This window comes from Canis lupus, chromosome 13, assembly GCF_048164855.1.
Source record: "Canis lupus baileyi chromosome 13, mCanLup2.hap1, whole genome shotgun sequence".
Classification (NCBI taxonomy): Eukaryota; Metazoa; Chordata; class Mammalia; order Carnivora; family Canidae; genus Canis; species Canis lupus.
Genome location: NC_132850.1, coordinates 10,870,500 through 10,895,248, shown reverse-complemented (window position 1 = coordinate 10,895,248; position 24,749 = coordinate 10,870,500). Strand labels below are relative to the sequence as shown.

Here is a 24,749-nt window from a genome sequence, read left to right as displayed (position 1 = left end):
TTTATATCCAGTAAAAAAAAAAAAAAAACAACCCACAGATTTCAAGTGTACAGATAGGTGAGTTTTGATATTTGTTTATTTTTATTTATTTATGTTTTTTTATTTATTCATGAGAGAGGCAGAGACACAGGGAGAGGGAGAAGGAGGCTCCATGCAGGGAGCCCAATGTAGGACTCGATCCCAGGACTCTGGGATCACGCCCTGAGCCAAAGACAGATGCTCAACCACTGAGCTACCCAGGCGCCCCTTCACATTTGTTTATACTCTTTTTACCAGTATCCCAAAATATAGTGCATTGCTGTTATCCTGCAGAATTCCCTCCTGTCTCTTTGCTGTCCATCTTACACCCTAGAGTCAGCCTCTTGTAATTTCTGTCTTTATAGGTGAGTTTTGCCTAGCAGGTTGACTACCTGTGTTCCAGGATATATGGCCCAAGATGCAACACTAGCTATGAGTACAACCTAATAATATACTGTTGGGAATGAAGTAACATATGACATAACTGAGACAGTGTTTACATTTATTTTAAAAGGAGAGAGAAAAAAAAAAAAAAAAAAAAAAAAGGAGAGAGAACATTTTGACATTTGTCCATAAGTACTCTACCATCAATGTATTAAATGTTTATTCTTTGCAAGGGTATAGCAGGGCTATTGGATGGGGGAGGGCAGAGGATGAATCAGAAACCCTGCCCTCTAAGAGGCACGCACATACATTATTTTCATACAAGATAGTAGTATGTGGTTTAAGAAAGGTAAGATGGGATGCTATGTGTTAAAAAGTTCAGAAGGAGACCTCACTTTTAGCTATGAGAGATTCAGAGTGTGTCAGATGAGACTCTTACTTGATCTTTTTAATACAGATTTAGTTTATTTCAAGCAAAGTAAAATTAACATTCAAATAAGAATTTAAGTGTCTTTATATAACAGGTTTGGGGACACATTCTTTGGTTTATAAGGATTGTAGAATTAGTTTAAATGGCAAACTCATCTTCCCCTGTGAATTTTGAATATGTTTGTGCAAAACTTTTCTAGGCTCATTTGCTTCATAGAGTAAATCTAAATCCATGGTTACATTTCCAATTAAACAGGTTTCGATTGATGACACTTTATATTACTGTGAATTAGTTAGTTCATTAAGATACTTTTGAATACTTAGTATAGGCTGGAATTTGCTGAACTAATCTTTAAAAGCTTATAGTCCTATTGGAGGTACAGTTAGTTAACTAGTTATAATTAAGATAAAACTAAGTGGTAAGTTTGATGCTAAGTTTTATTTGATTTAATGCTTATATAACGTTGGAGACTTGCTCTTTAGTTGTTTATGGTAATAATTTTAAATGTAATTGTAAAAAATTTGTTTAAAAGAGATATAGAGGCATCAGAAATGAGGAAAAAAGTTTCCCCTGTTTAATTGTTGAATAGCCTAAATTGGGAATGAATTGGCATATTTTGAGTGAATTATGTTGAATGAGTGGGGTGCCAAGAGACGAGGCTGGGGCTATTCATTTATTTTTTTAAAGATATTTTTATTTATTCATTTGAGAGAGAGGGAGAGAGAGGGGGAGCATGAGCAGAAGGGAGGGGCAGAAGGAGAGGGAGAAGCAGACTCCCCACTGAGCAAGGAGCCTGATGTGGAGCTGAATCCCAGCATCCCGAGATCATGACTGGAGCCTAAGGCAGACGCTTAACCAACTAGCCACCCAGGCTAGTTTAGAATTTATTTATTTATTTTAGAGACACAGAGAGAGAGAGAGAGAGAAAGAGAGTGAGAGTGTGTGTGTGTGTGTTTGTGCGTGTGTGTGTGAGTGAACGAGTGTGTGTGAGCATGAGCGAAGGAGCATGAGCGAAGGGGGAGGGAGAGAGGGAGGGAATGAATCTCAAGCAGACTGCACTGCTTGAGAGGTGGGGCTCTATTCCAGGACCCTGAATCATGACCTGCGCCAAAACCAAGAGTTATATGCTCAACTGATGGAGCCACCTGGGCAGGTTGGGGCGGCTGTTCATTTAGCAGACATTTATCTAATACCTTCCAGGTCCTAGGCATCAATTAAGTTCTGTAAGATGGGGTGGGGAATAATAGTAATATGAAGATAATCAAATCCACTGTATGACAAGGGAATATATGTAACAAATAACTATAAAACAATAACTAGTGCAATAGTAACATTCATAAATTGAATAGATTACAATAAATTGTACCTGAGCATAGGAGCTGGATTGAGAAGGAGTTCACAAAGGAAGTGTGAGCATGAAGAAGGAGAAACTATTGATTTGTTGCTTGTTTTTTGTAGGGGCTATGTATTATTCCTAAAGCAGATTAGTTGTGTGTGTGTATATGTGTGTATGTGTAATGGGAGTAATGTCTGTAGAGGGGATTGAGCTGATGGTAGGAGACATGCTTAAAAGTTTGGTCTAACGGGCATAGGATTAGTTTAGGGCCAGCAAAAATGATTGTGCATCTCCTGCTATATTTAAGGTAGAAACAAGGAAGGGGCATGAATCTTGTGCCTTTTACATGCCAGGTATGTTATGCTAAGTGATTTACTTGTTTTAACTCAGTACTTGCAATGATCCTATGAAAATAAGTAATAGCTCAGGGAACTGAGCTGGAATTCAAAACCTTATCTCTTTTACTGTACAGCCCATGTTATTTCATTAAACTGTACTATCTATAGGATAATATAAGATCTATATCTCTGGGTATACTTAATGAAATTTTTTTTTTACAAATGGAACTCCCTTTTTTAAAAACACATATATGCTTAAGGGATTGAAAATAATTTGTACATTTTAAAGAGATATTTCATGTGTCTATAGCCTTAGAGGCATAAATGGGGAGTATTTTGAGCCATTCCTAACTTAAATTACTTTGAAATGTATGTAGCCATCCTTTCAGAAGATGTTTTTTATGTAGTATACTGAAGTTCAGATAAAGTAATAAAATATATCCGGGATGTAACAAGTAAGAGGCCCTGCTGGACTGCCTTAACCCGTTTGAAAGAACCAGTTGTACATTAAGCTGGTTTAAGAGTGACATTGAGCTCAGTAATTCTCAGTGTCTTTAAAATAACCTAAGGATTTAGGAAAGAAACAGAGCAGGCTGATTACTCTATAAATTAAGATTATTTTGTGCTGTTCTTTCGAGAACACAGGTTATTGACACACCACTCTGGTTGGGGGCTTTTTGTGTGTTTCCTAATACTCATTTCACAAATGATTTCAAATCCCATCCTCAGATGAAAGAAAAACTTACCCTTCCCACTGCAGGCTGATAGCCCAGAAGGTTTATTTAAAAATAAAATTCAGTAGCATCCCTCAGTAATTTTTTGACTGTCCACAAAGCATTTTAAAGCAACTTGAGGTTGAAATTACATTATATTCTATTTAACTTTTGTTCAGTGGGTTCCTGGTGAACTACTGCTGAGATTATATGTAAAGCGAAGTCCATTTACTTTAACTAGCATACAGATAATGTAATATGTATTTTTTATTATTTTATGTATTTGAAATAGCCCTTGCCGAGACAGAGAACAAGCTTACTAATGAATCATTCATTTCTTGCTTTTCCTTCTGCCTGAAACTTTCCCCCCAGATTCTTTAGAGGCTTTTCTCATTTACATCTCAGTGCAGATATCAAGTCCTCTAAGAGTCTTCCCAAACCATCTACATTATAGTAGAACCCCCACAATAAATTCTCTCACAAAGAATTTCTGATCAGCACCTTGCTTTATTTTCTTAACACTTGTTACTGGCTGAGATCTTGTTAATTTGATTTACTTAGGAGAAATACCTATTCAAATCCTTTACTCATTTTTAAGTTGAATTGTCTTTGTTGTTGAATTATAAGTGTTCTTCATATATTATAGATACTAGTCCTCAATCAGATGTATGATTTATAAATGTTTCCTTCCATTTTGTGGTTTGTTTTTTGCTTTCTTGATAGTGTCCTTTGAAAAGCATATTTTTTTTAAAGTTTGATGTTCAATTTATTTTTCTTTTGTTGCTTTGTACTTTTGATATCCTAAGAAACCATGGCATAATCCATGGTCATAAGGGATTATACTTGTCTTTTCTTCTAAGAGTTTCATAGTTTTAGCTTATTATTAATAGTTTAATGGTTTCATATGGTATTGGGTAGGGTTCCAATCTTATTCTTTTGCATAGGGGTATGTATATCCAGTTGTCTCAGTACTCGTTGTTAGAAAGATTATTCTTTCCCCCATTGGATAGTCTTGGCATTGTTGTCAAAAATCAATCGACTGTAGCCATATATATACGTTTATTCCTAGACTTTCAATTCTATTTCATTGTTCTAATTACTGTCTTTGTTAATGTAGCTTTTTATTATTCTGATATTAAGAAGTGTGAATCCTTCAACTTGCTGAACTCATTCATTACCTCTAATAGTGTTTTGGTGGTAGTGTTTGATATCTCATTTTCCCAGCTAGAACCTTCAGTACAATGTTGAATAGAAGTGGTGAGAAAGGGGGTCACCTGGGTGGCTCAGTGGTTGAGCATCTGCCTTGGGCTCAGGACATGATCCCAGGGTGCTGGGATCAAGTCCTGCATCAGGCTCCCACAGGGATCCCCCTTCTCCCTCTGTCTATGTTTCTGCTTCTCTCTCTGTGTCTCTCATGAATAAATAAATAAAGTATTTTTTTTTAAGAAAAGGAAGTGATGAGAGAGGACATCCTTGTCTCTTGTTCTTGCTCTTAGGTGTAAAGCCTTTAGTCCATTACCATTAAGTATGATATTAGCTGTGGGTTTTTATAGATGCCCTTAGTTACCTTTTATTCTTTGTTGAGTAGTTTTATCATGAAAGAATGTTGGATTTTGTCATACTTTTCCTGTTTTTGAGAAGATTGTTTGATTTTTGTTCCTTATTTTATTAATATGGTATATTATATTGATTTTCATATGTTGACTCAAAATTGCATTCTTGGAATAAATCCTACTTGGTTATTGTCTTAGTATATTTGGGTTGCTATAACAAAAATTCCATGGACTGGATAGCTTATAAACAACAGAAATTGGGGGATCCCTGGGTGGCTCAGCGGTTTAGCGCCTGCCTGTGGCCCAGGGTGTGATCCTGGAGACCTGGGATTGGGTCCCACATCAGGCTCCATGCATGGAGTCTGCTTCTCCCTCTGCCTGTGTGTCTCTGCCTCTCTCTCTCTGTCTCTCTCATGAATAAATAAAATCTTAAAAAAAAAAAAAACGAAAACCAAAAAACCAACAACAACAGAAATTATTTCCAGTTATGGAGGCTAGGAAGTCCAGGATCAAGCACTGGTAGATTTAGTGCCTGGTAAGGACCTTCTCAGATGACCATCTTTTTTACTGTAACCTCATATAGTGGAAGGGGCGAGGGAGCTCTCATAGGCTTTTTTGTTGTTGTTGTTATTGTTATTGTTAGGGCACTAATCCCATTCATGAGGCTATTCCAAAGGCTCCACTTCCTGATACTATCATCCTGAGGGTTAGGATTTCAGCATATGAATTTGGGGAGGTAGAGGGACACAAATTTAGACTATAATAGTTAAGCTATATATAATCCTTTTTACATGTTTTTGGATTTGGTCTGCTAGTATTTTGTGGAGGATTTTTGCAACTTTATTTGCAGATGCTTTTTTTTTGTGATATTTTTGTCTGGTTTTGCTACCAGAATAATACTTGCCTCATAGAAAAAGTTGGGGAGTCTCACTTATTTTAAAATTTTAGAAGAGTATGAAAAGTTGTTGTTAATTCTTTAAACATTTTTTGGAACATTTTATTTTTAAAGATTTTATTTATTTATACATGAGAGACACAGAGAAAGAGGCAGAGACACAGGCTGAGGGAGAAGCAGGCTCCCCACAGGGAACCTGATGCGGGGACTCAATTCTAGGACCTGGGGGTCATGACCTGAGCCAAAGGAAGATGCTGTACTGCCAGTCACCCTGGTGCTCCTCTTTAAACATTTGATGGAATTTATCAGTGAAGCCATCTGGGCCTAGGGGTGTTTTTGTGAGAAGTATTTTGATTACTAATTCAATCTCTTTACTTGTTGTAGGTCTATTCAGATTTTTAATGTCTTTAGTCAGTTGTGACACTTTGTTATTAGAATTTGTCTATTTCATCTAGATTATTTAATTTGTTCATCATGTTACTTTATTTTTTTTTAATTAATTAATTTATTTATTTATGATAGAGAGAGAGAGAGAGAGAGAGAGAGAAAGAGGCAGAGACACAGGCAGAGGGAGAAGCAGGCTCCATGCACCGGGAGCCCGATGTGGGATTTGATCCTGGGTCTCCAGGATCGCGCCCTGGGCCAAAGGCAGGCGCTAAACCGCTGCACCACCCAGAGATCCCATCATGTTACTTTAGAATCCTTTTTGTTTATCTAAGATTGTTAGTAATGTCCTTCTTTTATTCCTTACTTTAGTAATTTGAGTCCTCTTTTTTTCCTTGGTTAGTAAAGCTAAAGTTTTGTCCATTTTATTGATCTTTTCAAGGAACCAAGGTTTGGTTTCATTGATTTTTTTTTTTTCATTTTTTAAAATTTCATTGATTTTTGCTTATTGCTTTTATTATTTCCTTTCTTATGCTTACTTTAGGTTTATTTGCCCACTTTGTGTAGTTACTTAAGGAATAAAGTTAGGTTCTTGATTTTAAATCCTTTTTTCTTTCTTTCTTTCTTTTTTTTTTTTTTTAAAGATTTTTATTGATTTATTTGAGACAGGGAGAGGAGAGAGAGAGCACAAGCAGGGAGGAGGGTCAGAGAGAGAAGGAGAAGCAGACTTCCTGCTGAACAGAGAGCCAGATGCGGGGGCTCCATGTGGGACTCGATCCCAGGACCTTGAGATCATACCTGAGCTGAAGGCAGATACTTAACTGACTGAGCCACCCAAGCACCCCCAGATCTTTCTTCTTAATATAGGCTTTTACAGTTATAAATTTCTAAGAATTGCTTTCACTAGCTTCTGAAGTTTTGGCATGTTATTTACATTTTCACATTGCAAATATATATATATTTTTGTAAATTTATTTTTTATTGGTGTTCAGTTTGCCAACATACAGAATAACACCCAGTGCTCATCCCATCAAGTGCCCGCCTCAGTGCCCCAGTCACCCCCACCTCCTCTTCCCCCACCCCTAGTTCATTTCCCAGTTAGGAGTCTCTCATGTTCTGTCTCCCTTTCTGATATTTCCCACTCATTTTTTCTCCTTTCCCCTTTATTCCTTGTCACTATTTTTTATATTCCCCAAATGAATGAGACCATATAATGTTTGTCCTTCTCCGATTGACTTATTTCACTCAGCATAATACGCTCCCGTTCCATCCACGTTGAAGCAAATGGTGGGTATTTGTCGTTTCTAATGGCTGAGTAATATTCCATTGTATACATAAACCACATCTTCTTTATCTGTTCATCTTTCGATGGACACCGAGGCTCCTTCCACAGTTTAGCTATTGTGGACATACAAATATTTTCTTATTTCCCTTTTAATTTTTTTCTTTGATCTATTGGTTATTTAAGAGTATGTCATTTAATTTCCACGTATTTATGAATTTCCCAAATTAACTTTTGTTGTTGAGCTCTGCTTTTAACACATGATCAAAGAACATACTTTATATTGTTTCCATCCTTTCAAATTTATTCAGGCTCGTGTAATGGTCTAACATGTGGTCTATCCTGGAGAATGTTCCATGTGCACTTGAGAAGAATGTGTTTTCAAGGAGTTTTCTTTCTTTTTTTTTTTTTTTTAATTTAATTTTTTTAAGTAATCTCTACACCCAGCATGAGGCTTGAACTCATGACCCAGAGATCAGGAGTCACCTGCTCTTTTGACTGAGCCAGCCAAACACCCTGCAGGCAGTTTCCTTGTTAAAGTACAATGTGTTGCATACATTGCTTCCATTCATAGCCCACTGGCCAGTGTATAGATAAATAGCTTATACCTACCTACCTGAAAGGGACCCTTGGTATGTAATATCCAACAGGAAACCCATGTGTTCAATTAAATCTTGGGGTGGAGGATTTTATTACTGAAAAGAAGAGGAAAATGAATATTGGGGGATGTGTAGTCTATTACAGGCAGCATTAGATTGTATTTGTGGTAATTTACTTTGAAACTTTAATATGAATTGTAATCTAAATCAGTACCTTGGGGTTAGGTGATTAGCATAGGATTATTAAAATAATTTAAAAATATTTATTTATTTTGAGAGAGAGCGCACAAGCAGGAGGGGCAGAAGGAGAAGGTGAGAGAATCTCAAATAGACACTGCTGAACAAGGAGTCGGATTGGCTTCTGTCGTGACCTTGAGATCACAATCTGAACCCAGATCAAGAGTTGGACACTTAACTGACCACACCACACAGGTGCCCCTTAAAATAATTTTTTAAAAAGATTTTACTTATGAGGGACACAGAGAGAGGCAGAGACATAGGCAGAGGGAGAAGCAGGCTCCCGGTGGGGAGCCTGTTGTGGGACTGGAACCTAGGACCCCAGGATCATGACCTGAGCCAAAGGCAGGTTTGATTGAGCATCAATCACTGAGCTACCCAAGTGCCCCTAAAAATAATTTTTGATTGCATGGTTTGTCGTAACAGGACCCACTGCCCTTGTGTTAATAAATATGAGAAAGCAGCAAATTCAACTGCAAAACCCCCAAATCTTTGCTGGTTCTGGAGCCCCTTGGGGAATAGAATGTATCAACTGTGTATCTCCTCACTTCATGGGGGATCCTCATCCAGCCTAAAAGACTGTAGCATCCATTTCAGAGTGATCTTTCTTGAGGTGCTTGACCTTGTACTGGAGGCAGAGTGAGGGATCTCGTCTAAGTTACAGGTTGTGTGACTGTTCCAACCTGCTAAAAATCTGTTGACAGGTCTCGGAACATTGGTAAGATAATATTTGGAAGGAAGATTACTGGAGTAGGAGTTGCTCACCCTACCTTTTTTTTTTTTTTTTTTTTCTCTCGTTAGCAAAGCTATTTGTATCAATTTAATAAGACCCTGATGTTCAGTAAGTGGCATTTGCTTAGGCAAGTTTGCCTCAGGGCAAGGTGTAGCTGGATCCTGGCAGCTAGGACTTTCCACCTCTCATCTCTCACCTCATTGTGTAGGCTTTATTTACTACTTTCTTCGTGTGGAAGATACATGTTTCATGGCAACTATATACTTCACAGCTTTAGGAACAGATAGGAAGAGCTAGCTCTTCCTTCACCAGTAGAAAACCTTCCTGGGAAAGGACTCTATTTTGCCCTGTGGGGTAGTGCCATGGATCCAGGATAGTCCAAGGCAATGATATGAAGAAGGACTCGGAGTCTCAGTGAATTTTAATCTGTAGGGCAGAGGGACCAAGACTCAGACTCAAAATGGACTTGGACTCGAACCCTGAGCCTGTGTCTCCTCCAGTTTTTATTAAGAGAGCTAGTGGATGAGCTATAGGAATGATTAACTTTGGGAAGCAGAGAAAAACATGTTTACTTCAAAAGGTAAAAGAATAGGCTATTGACTCAAGGAGGAGGGAGCTGTATCTGGAGAACCACGCAGTCAAGAGTCAGTGTGCCGGTCAAGAGTCAGTGTGCCCTCTCAGGACCTCCCAAATTCCCAGAGTGTGGAGGACTCAGCCTCTGTAGCTGGTTCCCCGCAGGGTAGTGGATCCTGTGATACCATTCCTTCAGCGCTCACTGTGCCTGGGGTGGCTTCATCACACCAACTTCCCTTTAGCTGCATATTAGAGCTGAGTGGAGAGAGAATGAGGAAGAGGACCGTATGCCATTGTGGAAAAAGATTCCAGGTTAATAGCAGATTATGGTCTGGGGGAATGATTTGCAGGGCAGCCATTCCAAATCATGCCTGCTGTGTCAAACTCTGCTACATTTTACATATGTAATGTTGAATGCTTATTTGATCTCCTTGGTGTCACTTCCATTCGTAATACGTGAATGATTCTTACCATACAAGTTTACTATGTATAAAGTGCTTGTCATACAGAGGGCATCAGTAAGTGAGAATCTACTGCTTTGCTGCTGCTATTGCTATTATTAATGCCACCATCATTCTTTTTGTCCAAGTTCTCATATTTAAGTGTTACTTTTCTAAAACACACCTTTGAGACAAATGTTACTACCCTCCTAAAAATCCTCAATAGCTCTCCATTAACTATTGAATAGTTTGATTTCCTTAACCGCTCAATTATTTTTTCAGATTCTTCAGGATCTGGTTCCCATATCTCCTTTTTAGTCTCATCTTTCTCCACATTCTTCTTTGCACTATGTGCCTGGGTCTATAAGTTTACTCTCCTTTTATGAATAGTTTGTGTGTTGAGTTTTCTGTACCCATGCTTTGGCTGGTGGTGTTCCCTTGGATTGGAATGCCCTCTTTTTCCTACCTTCCCTCTCTTATTAGAACCTTTTTTTTTTTTTTTTTTTTAACGTCCCACATTGAAACTTGAAACCAAGTTGCTTCCCTGTTGTCTTCCCTGATCTTTTCCCATAGCAGGGAGCCCTCTATAGCTCAGGGTACTTTGTACTTATATTTATGTAATTTATTTTTCATTGTATCAATTATTTACATGCTGGTCTTTTTTCTTTTTTGGACCTTTTTAAAGAATCTAGGCCAAATATTTTATAGGATGCTCACAATCTGGATTTGTCTGATTGTTTTCTAGTTATATTTGTTTTAATTATTTTTACTTTATTTCTTTCAGTGTTTTCTAATTCATAGCCTTAATAGTAGTACCATCATTGGGGCCTGTCTTATTCTTTTCCTGTTTATTATAATCATGTTTTTTAAAGTGGAAGAGGAATTAAGGTTGAATATGTTGGTTCTTACCTTTATTTGTATTCTAACTCTCATTGGGTATTTTCAAACCTAATTATTATTTTTATGTATGCCTTGACACTTTTGAAGAAAAGTCTGAGGTATAATAAAGGGCTATTAAATTCTTAGGGAAAATAATAGTGAAAGGGAATATAAGGGAAGGGAGAAGAAATGTGTGGGAAATATCAGAAAGGGAGACAGCACATAAGGACTCCTAACTCTGGGAAACGAACTAGGGGTGATGGAAGGGGAGGAGGGCGGGGGGTGGGGGTGAATGGGTGACGGGCACTGAGGAGGGCACTTGACGGGATGAGCACTGGGTGTTATTCTGTATGTTGGTAAATTGAACACCAATAAAAAATAAATTTATTATTAAAAAATTCTTAGGGAATGTTTTTGTTAACTGTATTTTTGCTAACTGTATTGTTAGTAAAGAACTCTAACGACTGTGCTTGGTATTGAGAATTTTAAAATAAAATGTATGAATTCTTGTTGGATTTTAAATGGAATAAAGAAGACTGTCTTTAGTTTTTTAATCATTTAAAAAATAGTCATTTTGAACATGATGAATCCCTATGGCTTGGTACTCTTTAAGAATTAACTTTGATTTATCATTACAATACTGTTACATTCATAAGTTTAGAATCAATGAAAACATGACAGGCTATATTCATAGAAACTACTACAGACAAGGGGATAAGGTAGATCTTTATGTACAGACATACACATATCCCCAATAATTTTTTCTTGTTTTATTGAGATATAATTGATTATAGCATTGTATAAATTTAAGGTATACAATGTGATGATTTGATATATGTATATGTTGCAAAATGATAACCATAATAAGATTAGTTAACATAATCTATTACCTCTCATAGTTAACCTTTTGTGTATGTGTGGTGAGGACTTTTAAGATCTTCTATTAGCAACTTTTAAGTATACAGTATAGTATTGTTAACTATAGAAAATGCTGTGTATTTAAATCCTGTACAGTTATCTTGTAACTGGAAGTTTGCCTGTGGCTCAGTACATTGGAAGGAGGGCATCCATGGTTTAAAGTGAGACAGGGGGATCCCTGGGTGGCGCAGCGGTTTAGCGCCTGCCTTTGGCCCAGGGCGCGATCCTGGAGACCCGGGCTCAAATCCCACATTGGGCTCCCGGTGCATGGAGCCTGCTTCTCTCTCTGCCTGTGTCTCTGCCTCTCTCTCTTTCTCTCTCTCTCTCTCTGACTATCATAAATAAGTAAATAAAAAAATTAAAAAAAAAAATAAAGTGAGACAGTTTTTTTAAAGCATAATTTCATGATGTTGACTTATTTTATGTCTTTCTTACATAGGAGAGTACAGAAAAATATCAGTTGTTGAGGTATTAAATATTTTAAAAACAGATTATTTGAGGATTCACTTTATTACACATGACTAAATTTAATTTTGGGAATATTTATTGAATATCAGCATAAGGCTTATTATGCAGAACATAGCCTTTACTCGGCCTAGTCAAGTAAGGGAGACTTAAAGAGTAAGCAGCACTTCCTTAGTAAATATTTTTTTGAGCATCTAATGGTGCCAGACACTGTTCTGAAGCATAAGTCAGATACAATTCCTACTCACTAAGGAATATGCAGTCTTGTGGGTGAGTTAGATAAGTAAATGACCCCTTTATAGCACAGGGTGGTGTATGCCATGACAGGAACATACAGGAGATTCTGGGAAAAGGATGGGAATGTAAATCAGAGGTAAGGTAAGGTGTTGATGAGTGACATCAAGGCAGAAAATCAGGGTCAAGGATCTCAAAAAAATTTGGGGAATTGAAAAGAGATAAAAGCAATATTTATCAAAATGTGGTCCTCCATCTGCTGAGTCATTATCACATTATCATTATCAGTCAATCTTAAACTTCTGGGTGATTCTTAGCCTTCTAGATAATTCTCAAACTCTCTAAAATCTGAGAAATACTGAGCTAGAGTTAAGGGGCATGAGGTGGAATTAAAATTGGTGTAATATGTACTACATTAAAGACACACATAAAAAAAATAAAGACATAAAATTCTAGGGCTAGGTTTATTTGTTAGACTATAAAAGATTTTCTAGTTTTTTTTTTTTTTTAAAGATTTTATTTATTTATGAAGGACACACACAGAGAGAGAGAGAGAGGCTGAGACATAGGCAGAGAGAGAAGCAGGATCCATGTAGAGAGCCTAATGCAGGACCTGATCCCGGGACTCCAGGGTCATACCCTGAGCTGAAGGCAGATGCTCAACCGCTGAGCCACCCAGGCATCCCAGACTATAAAAGATTTTCATTTCATTTTATTTTTTTTATAGTTGACATTCGATATTATGTTAGTTTCAGGTATGACATGGTGATTCAATACTTATACATGTTATTCAGTGTTCATCACAATAAATATACCTGCCATCTGTTACCATACAAAGTTATTACAGTAGTATTGAATATGTCCTCTCTACTGTACTTTTCATCCCCAAGACTTATTTATTTTATAACTAGAAATTTATACCTCTTAATCCCCTTCACCTATTTTTCCCATCTGCCAACCTTCTTCCCTCTGGCAACCACCAGTTCTCTATTTATAAGTCTGTTTGTTTGTTTTGTTTTTTAGATTCCACATATAAATGAAATCATAGGGTATTTGTCTTTCTCTGTCTACTTATTTCACTTAGTATACTACCTCCAGGTCCATCCATGTTGTCATGAATGGCAAGATTTCATTCTTTGTTATGGCTGAGTAATATTCCATTGCATGTATATTTGTGTGTGTATACCCACACTCTCTCTTTTTTACCTGCTCATCTGTTGATGTATAGTTAGGCTGGTTCTATTTCCTGGCTATTGTACATAATGCAAAAAACATAGGGTGCTTTTATCTTTTCTAATTAGTGTTTTTATTTTCTTCGGATAAATACCCAGAAGTAGAATTACGGAGTTGTATGGTATTTGTATTTTTAATTTTTTGAGGAACCCCCTTACTGTTTTCCATAGTGGCTTCACCAGTTTACATTTCTACCAACAGTGCACCAACATCTCTACCACCACTTTAGTAAAACTCAGTCATTTGAAACTAATTTCTATCTTAAAGTGACTTGGAGGGTTGGAGAGGGATGGGTGAATGGAGGGATATTACTACTGTAAATTTTTTCTCTTTATCCCCAGGAGATTCTAAAAATAGTCTATTTTTTATTCATGGAATGTTTTTGTTTTTCTTTTAGTCCAAGGACAAAATGATGAGAGGCTCTCGCAGAGGATGTGTTAGACTCAGAGTGAGTATTTATTCATTTTTATGAAAACCCAATTTTTACAGGAAAAAATATTTTGATGGAATCATGGAGGTCTGTTTTCTCACTTAATTGTTGGCACAGGCAGCCAAGGCTCAGAAAGAAAAAAATTATTTCTCCAGCTTAACTACTAGCCAGTGCCAGAACCAGGACTAGAACTATATTCTTTTTGTTAATGTTTTAATGTTGTATCCATGACTTAATGCAGCTACTGATTTTTTTTCTTTCACCTCTATTTTATAGTCAGGGACCAGGACTAGAAATTAAATAAGTTATAGTGTTGGTAATAGAACACATAGTAGAAATAGCTTTGAAAAATCCCTGCTTATAGTTGCTTTATTTTTCCTATTCAACACTATTTAATAAGGGTTTTTGCAGCAGAGATGTCCAATAGAAGTATAATGTGAGCCACATGTTAATTTAAAATTTTGTTGTAGCCACATTTAAAAAGAAAAAGAAACAGGTGAAGTTAATTTTAATATATTTTGTTTAGGCCAGTATATCCATAATACTATTATTTCAACATGTAAACATTAAAACAATAATTAATGAGGTTTACATTTTTTTTTATATTAAGTCTTCAAAATCCAGTGTGTCTTTTATGCTATAGCATATTTCAGTTCAGACTAGCTGCATATCTGGTGCCCAGTAACCACGTAAGGCTAATAGTGGCTACCTTACTGGACAGTGCGGCTTATAGTTTCACACTGCTTTTTTTTTTAAAGATTTATTTATTTATTCATGATAGACACATAGAGAGAGGCAGAAACACAGGCAGAGGGAGAAGCAGGCTCCATGCAGGGAGCCCGACGTGGGACTCAATCCCGGGACTCCAGGATCACGCCCTGGGCCAAAGGCAGGCACTAAACCGCTGAGCCACCCAGGGATCCCTCACACTGCTTTTAATTGCTTGTTCAGTTTCCGTCATTGTCCAAATTGCTAAAGGCAAGAAAGAGTACATGGTTGGGGATACAATTTCTAGTACTCCATTATATCTGAAGGTGAGCCTACCTTTATCATAACTAGGTAAATCAGCTTCTAGTAGTCTTGTCTTCTGGCTCCTGTTTCTACCATTTTTTTCCTGCACGTTTGCTTTTGAAGATGTGAATATATTTGGTCATATTTGATTTGCATTTTTCTTTCTGCCATTTTTTTCCTGTATGTTTGCTTTTGAAGATGTGAATATATTTGGTAAACATTATTGCCTTTATTAACAGTAGCTAATTGGCAGAATTGGGAAATAACTGAGAAAGAAACCAAATTCTTCCCCTCCTCCAGTTTATTGAAACTAAAAAGCCCCCTCCCCCCACAGTGGATATTTCTCCTTCACCACCTCCAGCTTGTGGCAACTACCAATCTGTTCTCTGTATCTGTGATACAGAGTGGGTTTTTTTCTGTTGTCTTGTTTTGTTTTGTTTTTTAAGATTCCACATATAAGAGAGATTAGACAGTATTTGTCTTTCTCTGACTTATTTCTCTGGTCTCCTGGTCTATTCTTGTTATCACAAATGACCCAATTTAATTTATTTATATGGCTGAATAATAGTACAGTGTATGTGTGTATACATATTTAGATATATAAAGATATTTATAGATAGATATATAAAGAAATACATAACACAGTTTCATTATCCATTCATCCATTACTGGACACTTAAGTAGTTTCCATATCTTTGCTGTTACAAATAATGCTGCAGTGAATACAGGGGTGCTGGGTCATATAGTAGTTTTTTTTAAATTTGGAGGGACCTCCACACAATTTTTCTGTAGCAGCCACAGACATTTACATTTCTCTCCATACTGCATGACAGTTCCCTTTTCACCACATCCTTACCAACACTTGTTATTTCTTGGCTTTCTTTTTTTTTTAGTTGCTTCATAAAAACGTTTATGAATTCTACCTTAATTTTCTTTCTTTTTGTTATTGAGGTAAAATTGGTATAGAACATTATATTAGTTTCAGGTGTATGTTATAATAATTTGATATTTTATATGATACAAATTGATCACAATAATTCTAGTTACCATTCATCACCATACAGTTGACTTCCTTCACCATTTTGTATTTTTCAACCCTCTTCCACTCTGATGTCCAATCTGTTCTCTGTATCCATGAATTTTGTTTGTTCATTTGTTTTCTTTGAACAAATAACCTAGAAGTGGAATAGCTTCATCATATATATGGTCGTTCTGTTTAATTTTTTGAGGAACTTCCATACTGTTTTCCATAGTGGCTGCACTAGTTTACTTTCCCACCAACAGTATACAAGATTTCCTTTTCTCCATGTTTTCTCTGCTTGTTATTTCTTGTCTTTTTGAGGTGTGAGGTGCTGTCTCATGGTTTTGATTTTCATTTCCCTGGTAATTAATGATTTTTTTTTTTTTACGATTTAAGAGAGAGAGAGAGAGAGACAGAGAGAGAAGCAGGCTCCATGCAGGGAGCCCACCGTGGGTCTCTATCCCAGGTCTCCAGGACCCCACCCTGGGCTGAAGGTGGCGTCAAACCGCCGCGCCACCAGGGCTGCCCTGATTAGTGATGTTAAACATCTTCTCATGTGCCTGTTGGCCATCTCTATGCCTTTTTTGGAAAAATGTCTGTTTAATCCTCTGCCCATTTTTTTTTTTCTCTTTCCATTTTTAAATTGGGTTGTTTGGGGATTTTTTTGCTGTTGAGTATGCGGGTTCTTTATATATTTTGGATATTAACCTCTTATTGGATATATGATTTCCAAGTATTTTCTTCTGTTCAGTAATTTGCCTTCTCATTTTTTCTTTAAAGATTTTATTTATTTATTCATGAGAGACAGAGAGAAAGAGACAGAGACAAAGGCAGAGGGAGAAGCAGGCTCCATGCAGGGGGAACTCGATCCCAGGACTCTGGGATCATGCCCTGATCTGAAGACGCTCAACCACTGAGCCACCCAGGCATCCCCGCCTTCTCATTTTGTTGATGATTTCCTTTGCTATGAAGACTTTAGTTTGATGTTATCCCACTTGTTTATTTTTGCTTTTGTTGCCTTTGGTTTTGGAGTCAGAACAATGCTAAGGATTAGCTTACCACTTAAGTTTTTTCTGAGTTTCATGTTTTCAGATCTTGTGTTCAAGTCTTTAATTATTTTGAGTTAATTTTTGTGTATGCTGTAAGATAATGGCCTACTTTGATTCTTTTGCATTTGGTTGTCCAGTTTTCCCAGGACCGTTTATTGACAAGATTGTTCTTTTCTCATTTATGTTCTTGACTCCTTTGTTGTAAATTAAATGACGATATGTGTGTTTTTCTGGGTTCTCTATTCCATTCCATTCCATTCCAGTGGTCATTGTGTTTGAAAAATCCCCACCCGTTAAAAGCTCAGTTCTATAAGCCTGCCCTCTCCCCACTACTTCAGAGGCTAGTTGTAAGCCCCAGGCTATTACCTCTATCTGACTGACCAACTACAAATTGGAGATTCCAACAACCTCTTCCTTAAGTTCAGTTAGTTTGCTCAAGCAACTCACAGAACTCAGGAAAACATGTTTACCAGTTTACTAAAGGATGTGAATCAATAGCCAGATGGAGAGATATAAAACAATATTCGGGGAAAGAGTGTGGAGCTTCCATGCCCTCTCTAAACATACCACTCTCCCCCCATCTCCATATACTCACTAACCTGGACCCTCTCTGAACCCAGTCCTTTTGGGTTTTTATGGAAGCTTCCATGCATAGTCATAATTGACTAAGTCTTTGGCCATTGACTGATTCAGCCTCCAACCATTTCTCCTCACCCATGGTTGGAGGTGGGGAGGACTGAAAGTTCTTTTTTTTTTTTTAATATTTTATTTATTTATTCATGAGAGATAGAGAGAGAGAGAGAGACAGAGGCAGAGACGCAGGCAGAGGGAGAAGCAGGCTCCATGCAGGGAGCCCGATGCGGGATTCGATCCCCGGTCTCCAGGATCACGCCCTGGGCTGAAGGTGGTGCTAAACTGCTGAGCCACTGGGGCTGCCCCAGGACTGAAAGTTCTAACTTTCTTTTTTTTTTTTTTTTTTAAGTTCTAACTTTCTAATCACATAATCTGTTCTCCGTGTAATCAGCCCTCATCCCCTCCCCCACTTTTAAAAGATTTTTATTTATTTAAGAGAGTATGCTTGTGAACACACAATCCAGGGTGGAGGGAGGGGAGAGTGTGGGGGAGGGGGAGGGAGAGGGAGAAGTGGTCTCTCTACTGAGCTGGAAGCCCGACTTGGGGCTTGATCCCAGGACTCTGAGATCATGACCTGAGTTGAAGGCTGACACTTAACTGTCTGAGTCACCCAGGTGCCCCAACCTGCCCTCATCCATAGGTGGGTTCCCAAAGTTGATCCATTAACATAAGAAAAGACACTTTAATCACTCTTAGTACCTAGGAAATTCCAAAGGTTTTGGGAGCTTTGAGCCAGAAACTGTAGATGAAGATCAAACACATATGAGAAATATATTTTGGTCTTCTGAATAACCAAATGTATATTTCTTATAAATCACAATGTTACATATTGATTTCTAGTTTCATACTATCATGGTCAGAGAAGATGCTTCATGTGATTTTAGTCTTCTTAAATGTAAAGAGACTTGTTTTATGATCTAACACTAGCTATCCTGGAGAATGTTGTATGTGCACTTGAGCAGAATTTATATTCTGTTGGTTTTGGATGAAATTTACTGTATTTATCTATTAAGAAGTCCATTTGGTCTAATGTGCCTTTTAAGGCCAAAGTTTTATTTGATTTTCCATCGATTATCTATCCATTTGTGAAAGTGGGGTATTGAAGTCTCTTACTATTGTATTGCTATCAATGTCTCCCTTTAGGTCTGTTAATATTTGCTTCATATATTTTGGTTCTCCTATGTTGGGTGCATAAATGTTTACAAATATTATGTCCTATTGTTGGATTGACATCTTCATCATTATATAATATCTTTCCTTGACTTTTATTACAGTTTTTGTTTTAAAGTCTATTTTGTGTGATACAAGGATAGCTATACCAGTTTTCTTTTGGTTTCCACTTGTACACAGTATCTTTTCTGCCTCACCACTTTCAGTCTGTGTGTCCTTCAATCTGAAGTGAGTCTCTTTCAGGTGACATATAAAGGAGTCTAGTTTGTTTATGCATTCAGCCACTCTGATTTTTGATTGGAGAATTTAGTTCATTTACATTTGAAGTAATGTATTTATTACTGTTTTGTTAATTGTTTTCTGGTGGTTTTTGTAGTTCCTCTTTGTTCTTTGTTCTTTTCTTGCTCTCTGTCTTTGTGGTTTCATGTCCTTCTTTACTATTATGTTTAGATTCCTTTCATTATAGGTTTTGCTTTGAGGTTCACATATTACAGCCTATATATGTGTGTGTATGTGTGTGTGTATCTATGTATATCTGTATTTTAACTTGATAGCAACTTAAATTTGAGTGCATTGTAAAAGCTATAAAGCTATATTTTTGTTACCCTCCCACTGTGTTTTATATTTTTGATGTCATATTTTACATCTTTTTATTTTGCGTATCCCTTAACTAGTTATTGTAGTTATAGTTAGTTTTACTACTTTTGTCTTTCAACCTTTATACTAACTTTAAAGGTGGTTAATCCATCACCTTTGCTATATATTTGCCTTATGCATAAGATTTTTACTTCCACGTGTTTTCCTGTTAGTGCCTTTTCTTTTCACCCTAACAATGTCACTTTAACAATTCTTAAATGGCTGGTTTTGTGATAAGCTCCTTTATCTTGTCTGGAAAACTCTCTCCTTCACTTTTGAATGATAACTTTGCTGGGTACAGTATTCTTAGAAGCTTTTTCTTTTGGCACTTTGAATATAACATTCCACTCTCTTCTGACATGTGAAGTTTCTGCTGAAAAATCAGCTAGTGGTATTTTGTGGGTTCTCTTGTATATCACAAGGTTTTTTTTAGAGTCTCTTTAACTTCTGACATTTTATTTTTTAAAAAAGATCTTATTTATTTATTTGAGAGGGAGAACATGAGGGGAGGAAGAGGCAGAGGTAGAGGAAGAAGCAGACTCCCTGCTGAGCATGGAGCTGGATGTAGGGCTTGATTTTAGGACCATGAGATCATGACCTGAGCCAAAGCCAGATGCTTAACTGACCTCAGTCAGGCTCCCCCTAACTTCTGACATTTTAATTATATACTGTGTTTTGGTATAGATATCTTTGGGTTCCTTTTACTTGGGGATTCTCTGTACTTCCTGGACCTGAATGTGTGTTTCCTTCCCCAGGTTTAGGAAATTTTCACTCATTATTTCTTCAAATAAGATTCCTGCCCCTTTCTCTCTCTTGTTCTGGGAGCCCCATGATGTGAATGTTACTTTATTTGATGTTGTCTCATAAGTCCCCTAAGCTATATTTACTTTTTTCATTTTTTTTTTTTCCTTTTGCTGTTCTGATTGGATGAGTTCCATTGCCTTGTCATCAAGTTGACTGATCTTTTCTTCATCTAGGCTACTCTTGAACCCCTTTAGTATTTTTTAAGTTCAGTTATTGTAGTCTTCAGTTCTGTGACCTCTATTTGGTACTTTTTAATATTTTCTATTTAAGTTCTCATTTTTTTAACCCATCCTTCTCCCCAGTTTGGTTAGCATCTTTATGACCATTGACTTGAACTCTTAATCAGGTAAATTATTTTTGTTTCAAGGGTTTTTTTGTAGGATCCCTGGGTGGCGCAGCGGTTTGGCGCCTGCCTTTGGCCCAGGGCATGATCCTGGAGACCTGGGATCGAGTCCCGCATCGGGCTCCCCGTGCATGGAGCCTGCTTCTCCCTCTGCCTGTGTCTCTGCCTCTCTCTGTGTGTGTGTGACTATCATAAATAAACAAAAATTTAAAAAAAAAAGGTTTTTTTTATGAGGTTTTACCATGGTCTTTCATTTGGAACATATGCCTGTTTCTCACTTTGTTTGACTCTCTTTGTTGGTTTCTATACAGTAGATGAAACAACCACCTTTCCCAGTCTTGAAGGAGTGATCACTGGCAGGAGATGAACCTTGTCATTCAACCCTACCTCAGCTCTTGGTTGTCTCAAACTTTTGTGCTTGTCTAAGCAGTGTGTCATATTTGTAAAAGCTCCCAGTAGTTGAGGATGTCCAAGACCTGTCAGAGTGCCAGAGGAGAGGATCTCAGTACCTAAATTCAAACTGACTGGGAAGCCAGACCCCGGGGCATCAGCTTTTACATGCATGCAATTATATATAGTATTGTGGGACTGCAAATGTAGGCCCCACTGGCCATCAGAGTCAGGCCATTTGGAGGTATCCCCTGGATGGCAGTCACACAGAAATATTGGGGCTGCAGATGTGTGTAAGAGCTCTTTTTTAGGTGATATCAGAAGTTGGAGCAAGATGGTGTCCACAGCCTGTGTTCCCTGAGAGCGGCTCCATAGGTCACTAAATATATGCCAAATGTGAAGCCTACCCCTCAAGCCAAAACTATGGGACAAGCCAAGGGGCCCTCTTCACAGAAAGACTGGGGAGTCTGCCTTGATCTACTGTTTGTATAGTTGTAATCTTCCAAGAACCATCTCTTTTCTTACCACAGTCTCGTGGAACCCAGCAATGCAACCTACCCTGGTCACCAGAGCCAGGTGATTAAGGGCATCCTCTGGGCAGTAGCCAGGAAATTTGGGGCTCTAGGGCACCAGACATGTGTAAAACTTCCCTCCAGGAGACACTAGTACTCTGGGGTGTGGCAGAGGGTGAATGTGAAGGTAGTACCCACCCTCCAAGTCCTCTGGAAAGGAGTATAGTTGGCCCCAATTTGCATGTTTAATTAGAAGCTTGTCCCTCAGGCTGCAGTCATGATGCTTAGCTAGTAGGGGTTTCCTTCACAGAAAGACTGGGCTCCTGGGTCTGTTGCCTCTTGTGCCCTGGGGTGGTAGCTGTGTAAGATTTTTTTCTCTGTTGTTGGCACTGGGTGGCTCAGTTAGTTAAGCCACTGACTCTTGATTTTTGGCTCAGGTCATGATCTCAGGTTTGTGAGATCAAGCCCCATATCAGGCTCCACCCCCAGTGTTGAGTCTGCTTAAGATTCTCCCCTGCCCTCTGCCCTTCCTCCCATTTGTGCCCACTCACACACACTTTCTAAAATAAATAAATAAAAATCTATAATATAAAAATAATTTTCTCTGTCGGTTATAGACTGTGGGGCCCACAAGTGTAAGTAAGCCCCCCTGGTCACTATAGCAAGGTGACATAGAGTTGTCCCCTGGTAGCAATTGCAAAAATCAGAGCACTAGACAAGTATAATTTCCTTTCTGGGTAACACTGATTATTACCCCATGGGACAGGAATGCAAGCTCCTCTGGCCTCCAGATCAAGGGGCATCCCCTAGGTAGTAGCCCCCAAAATTGGGGCAGCAGACAAATGTAAAAGCTCCCTTCCAAGAGAATGGTGGTCTGGAGCATAGCAAAGGGAGAATGTGAAAATGGCATCCATCAGTTTCTATCCTGGTGAGTGTTTCAGGAGGCTCCTAGATGCCTGCATGTTTGGCTGATGCTTTCATGTCAATAGGTGAGCCTCCTTAACTTTTTTTTTTAAGATTTTATTTTATTTTTTAAATTTATTCATGAGAGAGAGAGAGAGAGAGAGAGAGAGAGGGAGAGAGGCAGAGACACAGGCAGAGGGAGAAGCAGGCTCCATGCAGGGAGCCTGATGTGGGACTTGATCCTGGGTCTCTAGGATCAGGCCCTGTGGTGAAGGCAGCACTAAACCGCTGAGCCACCCAGGCTGTCCCTTAACTTTTACACTTGATCTTAGCCAAAAGGCCGAGAAGCGATTGCCCCTTAACTTTTAATTCAGTGTGATCAGCTGCCCGTGAGCTGGGCCTTGGGGTGGGTGAGTCAGAGCATCTGAGCCCTTTAAGAGCAGTTTCCTAGCTCACTGGAGTCTTGTGGGTTTCCAGATGCAAGCCTAGTTGATTTTCAAAATTGTTTTGTCTCCAGTGTATGTCTTAAAAGTTGGGATGCCCAATGTGAGGTTTGAACCCCTTGCTCCCCAAGGAAAAGCTCTGGATTTTGAGTTCTCTCTAGGTTGTAGGATGCAGTACCTGGAGTATAGTTTATGGTAAAATCGTATTCCAGCCTCTCCTACCCACATTGATGTGGTTTTCTTTTTGTTTACTAGATGTGTAGTTGTCACTCAACCAGCCTTTAAGGTTTTTTTTAAGATTTTATTTATTTATTTATGAGAGACACAGAGAGAGAGGCAGAGACACAGGCAGAGGGAGAAGCAGGCTCCATGCAGGGAGCCGGACGTGGGACTCGATTCCAGGTCTCCAGGATCAGGCCCTGGGCTGAAGGTGGCACTAAACTGCTGAGCCACCCGGGCTGCCCAGGGTTCTTTTTTTTTTTTTTTAAAAGGAAATTATTCCATGTGTAACTGTAGATTTAGTATGTTTATGGGAGGAGATGAGTTCAGGATCTTCCTGTTGGGCAACCCCGGTGGCGCAGCGGTTTAGCGCCACCTACAGCCCAGGGCGCGATCCTGGAGACCTTGGATCGAGTCCCGTGTCAGGCTCTCTGCATGGAGCCTGCTTCTCCCTCTGCCTGTGTCTCTGCCTCTCTCTCTCTCTGTGTCTCTATGAATAAATAAATAAAATATTAAAAAAAATAAAATCTTTAAAAAAAATTAAAATCTTTAAAAAAAAAAAAAGGATCTTCCTATGTTGACATCTTGAATTGGAACCCAGGAAGAAAATCTAATGGAAAAATTCTCATGCTGAGATAGAAAAATAAGTATGGTAAATTTGCAGGTTGGAAATGAGACAAGCTTGTTTTGAGCAGATGATGTATATGTGATAGCATAAAGATTTTTAAAAATTCAACTAATACTATTTACTGTTTTTTTTTTTCTTTCCATTGGTTTCTCTTTTGTCATCTTGGTTTTACTGCTTTTCGAAGCATTTGTTATTGACCTTAGTCTCCACTCTGTCTAGTATTAACTGCTTTCTTGGCTTGAGATAGCTAAGTAGTGAAACTTTGGCAGAGCTGTGCTGTGAGACAGCTCTTTAGTTGGCTTCAGTCTGGGTTTGGGCCACTGTCTCATTGTTACACTTAATGTACTATTTTTTTTCTTTTAAATATAACTTAATTATTAACCCTTCTGACTACCACCCAGGTTAGGAAAGAATTTTGGCAACTACTCTGGAAGCCTCTTTATATGCATCATTTAATTACAGGCCTCTTCCTGTTTCTTATATAAAACAGGCCCCTATTTTTTTTTTTTAAGATTTTATTTATTTATTCATGATAGTCACACCGAGAGAGACACAGAGGCAGAGACACAGGCAGAGGGAGAAGCAGGCCCCATGCAGGGAGCCTGACGTGGGATTCGATCCCTGGTCTCCAGGATCACGCCCGGGCCAAAGGCAGGTGCCAAACCGCTGCGCCACCCAGGGATCCCCCCCTCCCTATTTCTATTATAGTAATCACTTCTTGGATTTACATTCCTAAATTCTATACTTTTGTCTTGCTCTTCTTTTCAACTTTTACCTCTTATTTGCAATTTATCTATTGAAGAATCTAGACGCTTTGACCTATAGTTTTCCATAGTGTAGAACTCACTGATTGCACACAGCTATAATCCTGCATACTCCTTTCTCTTCTGCTTTTCCTGCAAATTAGGAACTG

At 38.3% G+C, this 24,749-nt stretch overlaps 1 protein-coding gene across 6 annotated transcripts in view; it reads left to right on the top strand.

Moving 5' to 3' along the window:
- OSBPL9 (oxysterol binding protein like 9) overlaps window positions 1-24,749 on the top strand; it is a 160,756-nt gene that overhangs the window by 16,487 nt on the left and 119,520 nt on the right. For 4 of the 6 annotated variants that reach the window (XM_072772118.1, XM_072772117.1, XM_072772115.1 and 1 more), the window contains exon 2: window positions 14,042-14,092. The exons of the other annotated variants lie outside the window; for them this stretch is intronic. In XM_072772118.1, coding sequence (XP_072628219.1) covers window positions 14,042-14,092 — 51 coding nt within the window. The remainder of the gene's footprint in view (window positions 1-14,041; window positions 14,093-24,749) is intronic. 6 annotated transcript variants of the gene reach the window in all.